The following is a 15,189-nucleotide window of genomic DNA, read 5'->3' on the forward strand; positions in this document are numbered from 1 at the left end:
TTGACATTGACAGCTTCTATAAACAACAACTCTAAAGATTAAATAAAAATGTTTTAAGTGACCGCACCTCGTGAACAAAAAATGTAAAAGCCTATTTACAATTTAAGTCAGAATACGCACTTCGTGATATTGGTTATTGGGTTTTTTTAAATAGTTACAATTGAAATGGAAACAATGGCATTTTATTGTAAGGTTTAAATTGATAACCTGACATGAAGTGACAACTGTTTGTTTCCTATTGGTCAATCTATAATTTAAAACAAGTGATAACCAATTGAAATCAACCACAGATTAAACCAAAACATTTGGTGAAAGGATCGAAATAAAACACATTTCGCTTTTCAATTTCAGTTTTCAGTCAGTTTTCGCTTGTCATTCTCTTCGGCTTTTTATTTCAGACACAACAAATATATTTATGAATTAATTGCAATCTTACAAATAATTTTAGAGCACGGTAAGGAACTCAATCGCAAATACAGTAAATTTTATGGGGTTAAGTTTTGTTATTGATTATTGAGGATATCCGAGATCCGGTAATTCATGCCCGCATTTTGAATTCTATTTCATTCTCACAATAATTGAAGCCGTCGACAATACTTTTAATTAAATTAAAACGTGCAGTTTGACGATTGACTGATCTACTTCTATTCAAAGTTTTCTGATAGTAAATGAAGTATTAATTTTCAGATGGCTCTATTTAATAGTAAAGTGTGTTTATGTGGATTGCTGATATTATTTGGTAGCGTGTTCGTGAAGTCCGAAGCTGACAGTGATGATGAAGGAATAACGGTTGAGGTTAGTATTGGAATGACCTAATTTGATTGTAACATGTTCAAATGTGATAAAGTTGAATTAATCCTATGTACATCAAAAGGATTAAAGTACATTACAGTTTTCTCTACCAAGGTCTCGGTGGCTCATAGGGTAAATTTTAAGATTAGGACCATTTCAAGAAGAATACAATCAAATAATTGCTTTCTCTTTCTTTTACAAATTCGTTGGAATAATCTATTCTTTACAATAAATTCATCAAATTGCACTTTATTATTATGTATTATTGTGGTAAAAGTTAATGTAAAATCGTTAAACTTACAGTCAGTCAGTCCATAAAATAATCAGTAAAATAACTAAATACTAGGTCCATTTCCAATGTAAGACTTTTGGCTCTTTCACTGACTTAGTTGAATAATTTTAAACAATAGTGTGCAGTTTTTTATATTGCCTTCCCCTCAAGTTCTCTTTGATAATAAAAAGCATAGAGGCATTAAATATGTTAAAGCTATAAAAGATGGCAGTATTACATGTTTACAATGTTTAAATTTTGTTAATGTACAAGTAAGATGGGTAAACATTACAACTGATATTATGTCTTGTTCCTATTTAGCTATCTAACTATGGCAATCAGATAAGAGTAATATTTCACTGTTTCTAATGCTTTATCTCTACAGTTATCTATATCTCCCATTCCTTGCATGTTACTATGCTACTTTTGTATTTTGTTGCTTTTTAATATTCTTAAATTAAAATTCTCCTTCCCTTAACATTGGTTTCTAATTTTTAAAGTCTTAGGCTGGGAATACAAAAATTATATTTATTATGCCAGTTATTGGCACAATGCATATATGCATGCCAGTAAATTGGAGCAGTAACTTGCATGCTAGTTCTCAAATTGTCAAGCTTAATAACCACATAGTTGCTTACCTCAATTTACTGTAGCTATGCAAATCGTGGATCTGTTACAGAATTATATATCATGCTAGCTAACTGCATGCCAGATGTGGTTTATACATTCCTGCAGCATATGCACTATATGCACATGCATCAAATATGTAAAATTTTGAGGTCCAAATGCACATGAATATAATATGATAGTTGTGCATATAATTCAGTAATATGTTTTTGCATCTTAGTTATAATGAAAACATAATTTTATCACATTAATATATTTTTGTAGTTTTTGTAAGCAGTATTCAACAATGCTTGACCTCTGCTTTGCATCTTAATTAAAAATTAAACTAAATATAAGTTATCTTACTTTATTATGTAATATATGCTTAGTTTGATATTTTACTTACTGTGTTTTATGTTTCCATAAAATGCTCACAACATTTCTTACTTTAAATGAGTGTTTTTAAACATTTTCTTTTCTCAGACTGTAGAAGAAACGGAACAATACCACAGCCCAAGTATAAACTCGAAGAATGTATATTTATCAGAGCATTTTGATGATGAGGTGGCATTCAAGAAAAAGTGGATCAAGTCGGAAGCTAAGAAACAAGGTGTTGACGAGAATATTGCCAAATATGATGGAAAATGGGAGGTAAGAATACTTAGTTAATTAAAATATAGAAAACTAGCTGTTACTCGCGACTTCGCCCACATGAATTAAGAAATAATAAAAAAGTAAATACCTGTGTTGCTCACTGATAACATCACTTTTTTATGGTAAAAGAATTTTTGAAATCGTCCCAGTAGTTTTGGAGTTATTTCAATACCTACAAAAATACAAATCATTCCTGTTTTTATAATAAGTAGAGATGATTGTCCTTTAGCTTCTTTAAAAAAATTATAGAAAGAGAAAAATCTTACAAAACACAACCTTCAAGTATAGAAATGTATGTTGTTGTAAATCATTTGTATGGTAAAGTTTATTTGTGATTTGTGTTTCTAGATCCAAGCACCCTCTCGTCGTATCCTGAAGGAAGATCTAGGATTAGTTCTGACTACGGAAGCGAAGCACGCCGCCATCTCCGCTCTATTGGACAAGCCATTTGAATTCAAAGATAAACCTCTGATTGTGCAGTATGAGGTTACTATGCAGGTAATATTATTGTAATATTATTCAAGCCAATTTTCATACCTTGGGATTGAAAATCCTTGATAATAAGTTGCTTGTTATTTCATCGCAAAATACATAAAAATACGAGTATTGGAAGTGTTAAAACACTTTGTAAATTACTCTTATAATCATACTTCATACGATTGTATGGATGGATGTATGTTACTACATATCCAAAACTCCTTTGAGGATTTTGTTGTAAATCAAAAGTATCTTGTAAATCTTTCTCACAGATGTAGAACATAGTCTAGACCACATAGGATAGCTGATGCAGTCGCAGGCAATAGCTTGTGTAACATAATTCAGATATACAGATTTAAAAAAAAAAAACAATTATTGCAATTCAGTGTATAATTTCATCATTCTCTAGTGTTTACTAATCAACTTATAGTAGACTTTAGTTCGTAGTTTGAACGACGTAAGCGTTTATTGGATTAATTTGTACTAGGACGTTCTTTGCCTTTATAATCTATGCCCTACTGAGTCTATATACAAGTCTTCATATTTACAACCAACAGATTATAACTGACACCTTTGTATGGTTTACTTAAAGAATTTTAACATCCACTTTAACTTGTTTGTCAATAACATTATATAATGATTACAATATATTATAATACCTTAGTATTTATTTTATTTTAGTAGGCCCTTAGGCCTGTCTTATAATTCTTGTAAAGTGTCAGATAACAATCCAACATTTAACATACGAGCATTAGAAAACATACTAAGTATATAAATTACAAAAAGCTTCGTATCCCTCGGGAACTGGACATTTCTCGGGGAGGAAGCTTATCCCATGTGTACTCCAGACTTTGTTTTACATCTGTGTCAAATTTCAAGAAGATATGTTGCAGAATAATCGAGTAAACATTAAAAAACTAAATTAATTAATCCCACGGGAACCGTAACTATTCCCAGGATAAAAAGTAGCCTATGTGTTCTACCAGACTACGCTCTAAACCTGTGCCAAATTTCATGGAGATCTGTTCAGCCGTTTAGGCTATAAACGCTAACAAACATCCATCCATCTAAACTTTCGCATTTGTAATATTAGTCATGGAAATATGATTTTGATATTTTGTCACTTTTAATCTATCCAAGCCTCTATCAGCCAGTGGTGGGACAGGCTGTTATGTTTGTTAATTTCTTTTTTTATTCATGACTAACGTCTTATTTTAACTGACAAAACTGTTTTGAGGTAAAAAGGCGAGAGTATTTACATTTTACATTATAACCAGTTTATTTCTGGTTCATAATGGCAATAAACTATAATGACGTATGTACGGTGATGTAGCTATTCTGAAGGCACTTGGCCTAATGCCAAAACTTGCTTTCTTTGTTATAATGCTGTCAATTAGACATCATAATATATTCAAAATTATTTTTGATATTTAATAGCCTACTTAATTACGTTCATTATTTAATATCTATGCATCTACAGATTTTTTGATAAAAAAAAAAAAATCAATTCAATATTTGGCCATTTTGTAGAGTATAATCTATTCTATCATAGGAAATCATTAAGTGGTCGTCTTTTGTATGGATTTAATGAAAGAAATCTATATTAAGTGGCTCTCTTAGTAACCAATAGTTCTCCTTACGGCCGAATATGGAAGCGACATTTAAGTATGCTTGCCATCCTTCTTTGTACCTGACGACTGTCCGTTTGTAAGCCGCGCTTATAAAACGAAGTATTTAAGATTCCCTACAAGGTACTTAGGTTTTGAATGACTTGGTCCTTTAAAAATGGATGCTTTTGTATAGGAGGGTCAGAATTGCGGCGGCGCGTACATAAAGCTGTTGTCCCGCGGCACCAACACCAAAGCCGACCTCCGCAAGTTCCACGACCAGACGCCCTACACCATCATGTTCGGTCCCGACAAGTGCGGTAATGACAACAAGCTGCACTTCATCTTCAGGCATCAGAACCCCAAGAATGGCACCTTTGAGGAGAAGCACAGTAAGAAACCTAGGTAAGTTAGATATTCAATAATTATTGTGCAATTCAATATTCTTTAGTGTAGATTTAGTTTAAAAAAACTGGCATTAAAAGAGTACTTTTAGATTATTTAATTATTTGGAGTTCAGCTAGAGTTTTAAGATTTTCTCTTTTACGGTAGTAGTAAATGGGGAGTTGATGTGTATTGGACGGAGGCAGGGATGCATAGGAAGGAAAAATGTCCTCTTTCTGTGCATTGTTTCATTTCATTTGTTAATAAAATGCACCTGCTTTTTCCGATATCTGTTGGCAGCGGATGTTTCACTATTTCAGCGAATTTTCACCTTTCACTATAAAACACTCTTATCAAGTTATATTCTGCTAAGTTTTTGATAATTAAATAAGTAAATGCTTTATCACACTAATAAATTTACATTTCATGGGAACCTTGACTCCTGCACCGGGTTCCCCTATGCTGCAGGATATCTCGGCAAAGTCATAAATTTAAATATATTTAACTATAGTTTAAATGTTTTATTCAGTCAACGTCTGGAAGATATCTACAAGGACAAGGAGCCGCATCTGTACACGCTGATAGTGCGGCCCGACAACACGTACAGCGTGCTCGTTGATGAGAAGGAGGTGAACGCGGGCTCCCTGCTGGAGGACTTCTCCCCCCCGGTCAACCCCCCGGAGGAGATCGATGACCCTGATGACACCAAGCCCCAGGACTGGGACGAGAGGGAGAAGGTGACCTGCAGCACACATCAAATTATTATAAAAACTTGTATTGTTTACATTTGTAGTTATAAAGTACTAGCTGTTCCCGTGCGGCTTCATCCGTATAAAATTACGAAAAATATATGTTATTGTTTATATTTGTCAAATTATCAATAGCAAATGTCAAAATGACATGACATGACAAACCATGGCAACCTTGCTTCCTTGATGTTGGCAGCAACTTATGGTCTCTTTTTCACATTAGGGTTTTTGTCCAAAATATTTACCCCCCTAAGTTTAATGGCGTGAAATATATAGCCTAAAGCGTGACGTAAATGTAGGACTTTTTATTAAAAAAAGAATTATTCAAAAATATGGTGTAATTGCTGACATCTTAGGCAACAAAGAAGTGTGTGTTTACGCTTTATTATAATAGTGTAGATAGAGATTGCAAGCTATTTTTTTGACCGACTTCCCAAAAGAAGGAGGTACTCAAGTCGTCTGAATGTTTTTTTTAAGTGTTATAGTTTAATTGGTTTGCTTCCAGATCGTGGACCCGAGTGCGACTAAACCCGAGGATTGGGACGAGGAGGCGCCCGCGCAGATCGTGGACCCCAACGCTGTCAAGCCTGACGGCTGGCTGGACGACGCGCCAGAGATGATACCCGGTAAGTACACATTACTAATCATCATCTTCCTTATCCTACTCCCGCAGGGTCAGTTCAGCAGATTTTTGTCCTCCATCCGTCAACTCGGTTCATACCATGCTAACCTACTTCTTACCTTCTCTACCACTGGGACTACTCTCAAACTTCCTCTAATATGCTCATTTCATATTTAGTGTAATATGGTAAATACATATTACACTTGAAATTATTAATTAAAGGTCTTTTTTATGTTTAATCGAAGTTAATATAAAAATTGACTAGTTTCGATCTATGGTTGTAAGTAAAACTATGACAAAATTGAAGTGTGTATGTGGTAAACTTTTTTTTCCTTCAGCCAACACTATATTTTCTTTTCAAATTATTATTTTTATATCATAACATGGCAAACAAACAAGCAACCACCAAATTTGTATTTGCAAACAGATTGACTTTTACTTCATAGGTGAAGACGTTCTGATAGAGGATATTTCCCCCTAATTATGTGTCCCTTCCTTCGACAAAACTATTACCGTTTTGCATCTTATGTCTAAGAAAAGGATGGAATTGGAAAATGATTTCAAATTAGAGATCCAATAGAATGCAGAATTGATTAATTTGAGCTATGTTATGCTATTTAAGAACCAGATTTTAAAATGTTTAAGTTATTTATGTATAACATTGCAGACCCCGAGGCGAAGAAGCCGGCGGACTGGGAGGAGGAGATGGACGGCGAGTGGGAGGCGCCGCTGGTGGACAACCCCGTCTGCGCCGCCGCGCCCGGCTGCGGGCCCTGGAGCCCCCCGCTGCTGCCCAACCCCCACTACAAGGTACACCTGTCCCACCCCGTCCCCCCACCCCGTCCCCCACCACTTCTCCAACTTCCAGCACCATGTAAGTCACTTTTTGGCTATTTTTCGAGAGAATCGGAAAACGCATCGTTTTAACCTATTATAAACTTATTATACAATAACTATAACTATGTATAAACAAACATTAAATTAGTTTAGTATTTTTACAGTTTTTTTATGCAGTTTTTCTCTCTCCTGAAATGTTGGTATTTTTGACATCCGTGGTGTTAGAACATCAATATGTAATCGCATTTTTTCTTTTTACAATATCCTCCGTAAAATTATAAAATATATTTTTTATAACTTTGTTACTTTGTAAAGGCTTTGTGACATTTAACCATAAATGTTAATATTTAATTGAAATTATTTATTTTTGAATTGTATAAATTATCTATAGAAATAGAAAGAAAAGAAGTTTTGTAATTTTGTATGTATTGAAATAACTACTACTAACTACTGGGTTACTTTTAAAAATTCTTTATTCGTTATAAAGTGTAAAAATCTGTAAATATATTGATAGTTTCATAAGTGTAATTTTGTTTTTTTACTAGTATTAGTAGTGTATGAAGTGTTTCCCTTAGGGCGTGTGGCGCGCGCCGCTCATCCCCAACCCCAACTACCGCGGCAAGTGGGCGCCGCGCCGCATCCCCAACCCGCACTACTTCCGCGACGAACACCCCTTCGCCATGACGCCCATCGTGAGTATTACTGTTCATAAACGAGAAAATTGACATTTTCTTATTTAATCATACTTCATACTAATATTATAAATGCGAAAATTAGATGGATGTTTTGTTAGAGTTTGTAACCTAAACGGTTTAAAGATTTATTTATAAAGTTACAAAATTTCTTTTAATACAATTGTGTCGATCGCCTGGTTCGTTAAACGGATTTCGATGAAATTCGGCACAGATATAGAGAATAGTCTGGAAGGATACATAGGCTACTTGTAATTGTTATTTTTTTTTAAATTCGCGCGAAAAAAAATCTTGTTACCTAACTGGTTAGGTAAATTTGGTTAAGTGGACGGGACAAGCCTCTGGCTACCCCTATAAGTGAGCGTGGTGAATGTGCAGCACGCGGTGGGGTTCGAGCTGTGGTCGATGTCGCCGCAGCTGCTGTTCGACAACCTCATCGTCAGCGACGACGCGGAGGCGGTGGCGGACTGGACGCGGCAGACGTACGCCCTCAAGCGCGCTAAGATCTCCAGCGACTCGGTCAGTATTACACTGTTTTCATACTAATTACGTTTCTGGGATTATTCCCAACCGTCACCCCGCTCTGTCCCCCCATGGGAATAAATAAGAATGAAAAGTCATCCGTCCAAAATGGTTGGAACTTATTGTTTTCCTAACCTAATCTGTTACCTTATTTTCGATAATGGGACTAAAATTTGGAATGGATGAATTTATTTTCACGTGGGGACAGAGCGGGGTGACGGTTAGGAATAATCTCATTTATATGTGTAAGTCTTAAGAAAAAATCTAAAATAGACATACAGGGTGATTTTGGAAGTAAAGCACTTTATTATCTATTAAATTAAAAGTATGTTTCGTGGTTTCCTATAGTTTTAAAGTTATTTATTTTTTTTGGAAAATAATCGTAAATATGTAATTTTTTACGGTGTATACAGTAGCAATTTATTTTCTTGAACAAGTTTAATAATCGGGCTCTCATATCCTTATTCCTTTATTAGATTAACTCGAATGAAAACAAAAAAAGAATCTACAAGCTCTTCTTCTAGTAGCCAAAAAGGCAAATGTGATTACACTAAAAAAAAAAATTTACACCTAAATCTGAATTTTAGCAAAATTTTATTGCACCAAATAAGTAGCATATTAAATAAAACTAAATTTCATATTTAGTATATTAATTAAAGTGAACGAAATTTGAATAAATCGGAGCCGCACTTTGCAGACAACTGTTCTACCTGGCAATGACCTTGAAATGACCTTAGCAACTAAAATTAATAGCGTCATAGCGGGAGGAAAAAGTTTTAATATCTCTCCTTAAATACGTAAATTAGTGTTAGTTATATGAGTGTTGTGTCAGCAATCTGTGTGGGGCCGCCTCCTCCGCGCTACCAACTACAAGCCCGGGCTGTGGGCCGTGTACGCCGTCTACTGCGCCATCCCCGTCTCCATATACATCGCCTACCTCGTGCGCAGGGCCAGAGAGGTCCAACTATCAAACTACCAATAACTACCGCTAACTACCAACAACTACCGCTAACTACCAATATCTACCGCTAACTACCAATATCTACCAAGAACTACCGCTAGCAAAGCGAAAACTTTGATATATGCTAGGTGTTACTTTTGTGTTATATTAGTTACAGCTATCGGATTACTAAATGTAGACGTAAAAATGACCCATACTTTAGGTACTAAAGTAAATACACTTAAGTACATTTTATACTAAATATTACAGTTTGAGTCTATTTAATATAAGAAAAGGTAGTACTAAAGCGTATTTACTTTAACTGGGGGATGTCAGTTGTCTCAACAGTCGATCTATTTTGAAGTAATGTGATCCAGGAATAATGAAAGGTGAGATTGTAGTTCAACGCTTACGGAATATTCTTTAAAAATTGCTTGATCTTTAGAAATTACCATTCTTTAAAAATAAAGTTATGCTATTTCCAGCTCATACCACTCACGGCTCCACCCTTATAGGGGGATTGTGGGAGGGGCAGTTTGGTTAATTTTCAATCATGCCTTTGTGTAGTTACTTCCCTAGGTCAGAGGTGGCGAATTACTGACACGTGGCATAAATGCCACACGACATATTTTGGACACTTCGATAATAAAAACACCCCGAAAGAGTTAAGGTAGTCCGCTAGTTTGCCAGTAAGCTAGTAAACCAGTAAGCCAGTAAGCTAGCAGGCTAGTGTGCGGAGTGTGAGTGCCAGTGTTGTAGGAGAGCGTGGCGGAGCGCGCGCTGCGCTGGGCGGGCGAGCAGCCGTGGCTGGCGGCGGCGGCGGCGCTTGTCGCGTTTTCGATACTCGCTGCTTTCTGCTACCTCTGCTGCGGACCCTCCGCCGCGCCCGTGAGTATATCAACACGTGACGTACGTGTAGAGGATGTTACAAGAGATGTATTCAGCAAATATTACTATAGTAAAAAGGTAATGGTGAAAAAAAAAATAATTTTTAATCGAAATAGTAATGTGTTTTTTAAATACGAATTTTGATGTAATTTTACAGTAAACATAACATTGTAAGTAAGAAATTCATTTATCTATAACTAAGATTTGTATTTTTGATTTTTTGTATGTATTGAAATAGCTCAAAAACTACTAGGCCAATTTCAAAAAATCTTTCATTATTAAAAGTTACGTTAACAGTGAGTAACAATAGGCGTACATTTTTTTAATTTCACGCAAATAAAGGCGCTAGCAAAAGCTGTATATTTAGCATGTACTGTTAGTTAAGATTAGCTTTGCACAAACGACAGACCGATAATTTATGTTTATATTACTAGTGTTTTTGCTACTACTAATAAAATTAAATACTAATACTAAAATTAAATTTATCTGTATCCAGGAGCCTGATGTAGAGTACAAGAAGACTGACGCGATGACGGAGGACGACCCTCACGAGGGGGAGGGCGAGGGAGAAGGCGAGGGCGAGGGGGAGGCAGTGGCGGCGCCCCGCGGCAAGGCCGACCTGGAGGGCCCCGCCACGCCCCCCGCCACACCTCCTGCCACGCCCCCCGCCACGCCCCCGCACTCCGACCACGAGACTGACCAACCAGAGTAAGTATACTAATGTTGTTAAAGCCAACTTTAATATTTACCCGATTGACAAAAAGGTATAATTTTTTACCCGTGTATATATTTAGTTTTATGTATATTGGTTTATATGTATGTAATTTCAATTGTAACAATATACAGCATAAAACGACTGGACCAATTTTGACCAAAGAAGTGTGTGTCATTTATTTGTGTCTTTCCTTGAGTCGTTGTATTTTTTCATTTCAATTCTAAAACTTTAGTTAGGTGGATTTTTTTTTTATTTAAATTAAGGTCAATTTATGTACCATTCTTCCGTGTTCTAGTGTATAGTTAAATTGACTGTGTAATGACGTTACAATTACGTTGCTAGGAAGGTGGACACGGAGGGCGCGGGCGACGGCCACAGGAAGCGCAAACCGCGCAAGGAGTAATCCTAATATATATCCTAATTTATTGAGTACCAACCGTTTCGGTACAAATATGCTTTATTTGCACTCATTTATCATTTATATTCTAGCTAAAATTTCAAATTCTTACTATCGATTTCATTTAACTATTACGATAGAATACTTAAGTAGATCTGTCCCTAATAGGAATAAATTTAAAAATGTATTTTAACATGTTTCTCTATAATTAACTCAATAAATTAGGACTATTTTATATTACTACGTCTAAATAGACTCTATTTATAAGAAAATATAAATTTGCAATATAATTTATAGTCAAACGTCATAATATCGATATTTCGAATGAACTTTATACATCACTATAATTGTTGGATTAACAAGTGCGAGGGAGACGGATGTATTCGGACGTCTCACTTGCACGTATTGGCGGCTTATAAGGTCTAGTGTTGTTTATCGATGAGTTTTATTTAAAGTGCAAAGAATAATTATATTTATGGCTTATTAAAAAATTAGAGATATGCATTTTATTTGAGTATTTATTTTGTTAGTTAATTTTATTTTCTTCAGTGACTGAACCTTTATACTTTAATGTTAAATGATTTTAAAATGGATTAATTAAATTTAAAAAGTATATAGTTTCTTCATTCTATACAAGTATGATTTTTTTATTGGTTTCTCGCATATTTTATCTATACTATTTTCCTTTCTTGTCTACCAAAGAAGTGAAACATAATCCTTTTCAGTTATGAACAAAACGAATGTTTTATATAATATTAGAATATGAATACTGTGTATTGGATGTAAGATATTATTCGTCCTAATTATAGTTGTGTTTAGTTTTTAATTAATACTAGCTGTTGCTCGCGACTTTGCCCGCGTGAAATAAAAATATACAGCCTATGTTACTCCTTGATCACGTAGCTTTTTAATGGAGAAAGAATTTTTGAAATCGGACCAGTAGTTTTTGAGTTAATTCAATACAAAAATACAAATTTTTCCTCTTTATAATATTAGTATAGTCACAAATATCAATTTTCGCAAATTTCTTTGTCTCATTTATATATTGTCTGTCTATCTCATGTATAGGAATATGCATAGCTAAATTTATATGTAGTTTTTAATATATTTGCTACAAATGTATAAGGTTTATTAAAATGTATCGTTCTTGTAGTAAATTGATGTAAACATGGTAAATATTGGAACATTAATTATACAAATATTTATATTAAACAATATAAAAATTTGTTTTTATTTGACGTTCTGTTCTGTTGTTACTTTGGATCACTGATCTCTATAACCCACTAGATAGGCTATAAATCGTCCTAATTGAATTTCGCCATCTTGGCAACATCTTGAACTGTCAGTTATCAACAAGTGTTAACTGATGAAGCCTTCAGGACGCTCAGTTCTAACTGTACAGTTCCACCGTTCAGTCAAATCTGTGCGTGTTTAGAATTATTTTTAACTATGGTTCAGTAAATCTTTGTCTATACACGAATAGTTATTTGATGAATTGGATTGTTCAAGTAATACTTAAGGGGTTAAGTAAGGAGTTATCCGACGGGTTGTATAGATATCAGTGATTTGCATCCATTAAGGGTCTGTCCCACCAAATTGGAAAATATCTGATAACAATCCAACATGTAAAATATGTGAAATATCAAATTTTGTTACCTTATCTGACAGTGACGTCATTTTTAAACTATCTGAAACTTTATCAGCCAGTGGTGGGACAGGCCCTAAACCTTATATGACATAGTATTATATCTAGGTAGTGAATCGAAGTATTTTGTGTGCGTGTGCGAGGTTTTTTGTGCGGTAGGAGTCAGTGGACTGGCATTTATGTTTAATTAAATAAAATATTTCTATCCAAATTGTATTTTATTACACCTTTTATTTTGATAAGACTAGGCTATATATGGATAATAAGGAAAGTAAAGGGGGAACAGGAAGGGAAAACTAGGGGATACAGCTATACAAAATTGGAGCTCTACTTCAAATAATGAAACATCTGAAAAATACATAAGTATGTAAATTATAAATAACATATATTTTTTTTTAATTTCAACTTTGTTCTATCGATTTAAATTCCGACACTTGTCCATTGTTCTTACGCGTCATTTAAGATTCAACCCACTTTAAGTTTGTACGGCCTTTACGGACTGTAACACTACCAAGGTCTTTTAATAAAAAGAAAAAATACATTTTGTCATAAATATAACATTAAAGTACAAATGGCAACAGGGACGCTACCTATGTTTTAAAATAACGTATGTAAGTCCCACTAGAAATTCACACAATAAAAACTAGGATTATTGCGCACTTATCCTAGCTTACAGTTAATAAGTGTGTGATAACCCTTATAGTAGAATTTAATAATGTTTACTATTACTGCAGTGTCGCGTAAAATGTACTTCCAAACATTACTTTATACTGTCAACAATTTACACATTATTTCAACTGTCCTTAGTAAAAAAAACCTTCAGCAGTGGGAAGTGTTATCAAATAATGCACATGTTTGTGCAGTGTCGTTTAAACATTTAAATACAACTGTCAAATATAAATTTTCCTGTAAAACAAGGTCAGTTTACTTGAAGGGTCAAGGTTTTTCCTTCTAAAACACCTTGTTAAATAAATTACAATAAATTTCGTTTACTGTAAGATTCCGCATTAAACATTCTGTCGACAAATATCGTTCCCTTATGAAAATGTGTGACATGTTGACGAAAGTTTCGAAATCCACAATTAACCACACTTGTGGGGAAATTCGTATGGTAAAGTCATTTTTGAGATGGGACATGGTCACACTACCTAGCTGTCATCAACTGGGATTGGGTTGAAGCTTTGCATTTGCTAGTTTCCATTTTGCAGTCGTCAGTCGTTGCACGCTCTCGGCGACAGCATGACGCGTGTTTTGTGTATACTAGCTCTGGCGATGTTCTGTCATGCGACAGACCGGCCTCACATCATACTCATTATTGCTGACGATTTGGTAAGTTATTATTATTAATTTTATTACAAGAACACTATGACTGGTAATTTATAAGTACAAGCTTGATTCCTGTGATTCCTTTTACGATAACAAAATAAAAACAATCAAAGTATCTAAAAACTATAAACCTAGCTATAATTGTTTTTTTTTTTTATAATCAGTGCAAAAGTTGTAGATATTGACATACATTGCTAAATCAAATCAAATCAATACCAAAAGAGTTAAAAAAAGTTTAAACGTGATTGGCATTTTAATTTTTAGTTTTTTAGGGTAACTACAAACCTCAGGCGTCCTAAGTTCCGTGCTAAAATTTTATCGAAACCAGTTTATCGGTTAAAGAATACATATAACACTAACATAATTTTTATACATAAATAAAAGCCAATATTTGTTTATTTCGTTAAAAATAACATGCAGGGCAATAATACATTTGTCATTTTAGTGCAAATATTTAAAAAAAATAATGTAAGCATGCACGGTGGATAAAGATGTGTTGAGAACGTTAACTTCCCAAATACTAGTAATATAACGGTGTTATCACACACTTCAATTGAGGCGACGGTAAACAAGGCATGCTTTTTGGGTTTGACCTCATTTCGGTTCGATCCGTCGTTCTCGTATGTAAATCCACAGCTTATTTAAACATAATCAAAACTATGCTTTCTAATGCTATCAAATTACCATAAATAAAGTCAAAAGCTCACTACCAGAAGGCCAGGGACATTTTAGGTTCCTAGGAGCGAAAAGTGTAGTGCCCCGAATAGTAATACGCGTCTACTGACTGGCGCTTTCCAAGGCCTTGTGCCCGGGCGCCTAAAGTCCCGGCGACGGTCAGGCGACCTGCATCCCTAGCACCGCTGGTTAAATACGACTCTGAGAGATAATATCACTTGGCATTTATCCAATACTTTGAACAATAATCAATAGTACTTCTAAGATATGTAATATTTTGGTGCTTTTGCCATATTCTAGTATTTCAATTCTAAACATTGGTATTTCAGGGTTGGAATGATGTATCTTTCCACGGCTCCAATCAAATCCCGACGCCGAACCTCGACGCCC

General features: G+C 34.7%; 1 protein-coding gene across 3 annotated transcripts; it reads left to right on the forward strand.

Annotated features, from left to right (window-relative positions):
- Positions 1-335: 335 nt before the first annotated feature.
- LOC106105021 (calnexin) lies at positions 336-11,630 on the forward strand. Of its 3 annotated transcripts, XM_013285225.1 has the most exons (14): positions 336-454; positions 688-795; positions 2,153-2,320; positions 2,672-2,821; positions 4,604-4,812; positions 5,321-5,528; positions 6,046-6,166; positions 6,830-6,972; positions 7,575-7,691; positions 8,070-8,210; positions 9,913-10,041; positions 10,538-10,668; positions 10,705-10,749; positions 11,099-11,630. In XM_013285225.1, exons 2-14 carry the CDS (start codon positions 688-690, stop codon positions 11,157-11,159), a joined length of 1,731 nt encoding a protein of 576 aa, XP_013140679.1. In that variant the 5' UTR covers positions 336-454; the 3' UTR covers positions 11,160-11,630. The 3 variants fall into 3 exon arrangements, with proteins under 3 accessions (XP_013140679.1, XP_013140677.1, XP_013140678.1); XM_013285223.1 differs by having other exon boundaries at positions 10,538-10,749; XM_013285224.1 differs by lacking the exon at positions 336-454 and adding an exon at positions 510-533 and having other exon boundaries at positions 10,538-10,749.
- The last annotated feature ends 3,559 nt before the right edge of the window (positions 11,631-15,189 follow it).

The sequence above is a fragment of the Papilio polytes genome, unplaced genomic scaffold (genome assembly GCF_000836215.1).
Source record: "Papilio polytes unplaced genomic scaffold, Ppol_1.0 DF823288.1, whole genome shotgun sequence".
Classification (NCBI taxonomy): domain Eukaryota; kingdom Metazoa; phylum Arthropoda; class Insecta; order Lepidoptera; family Papilionidae; genus Papilio; species Papilio polytes.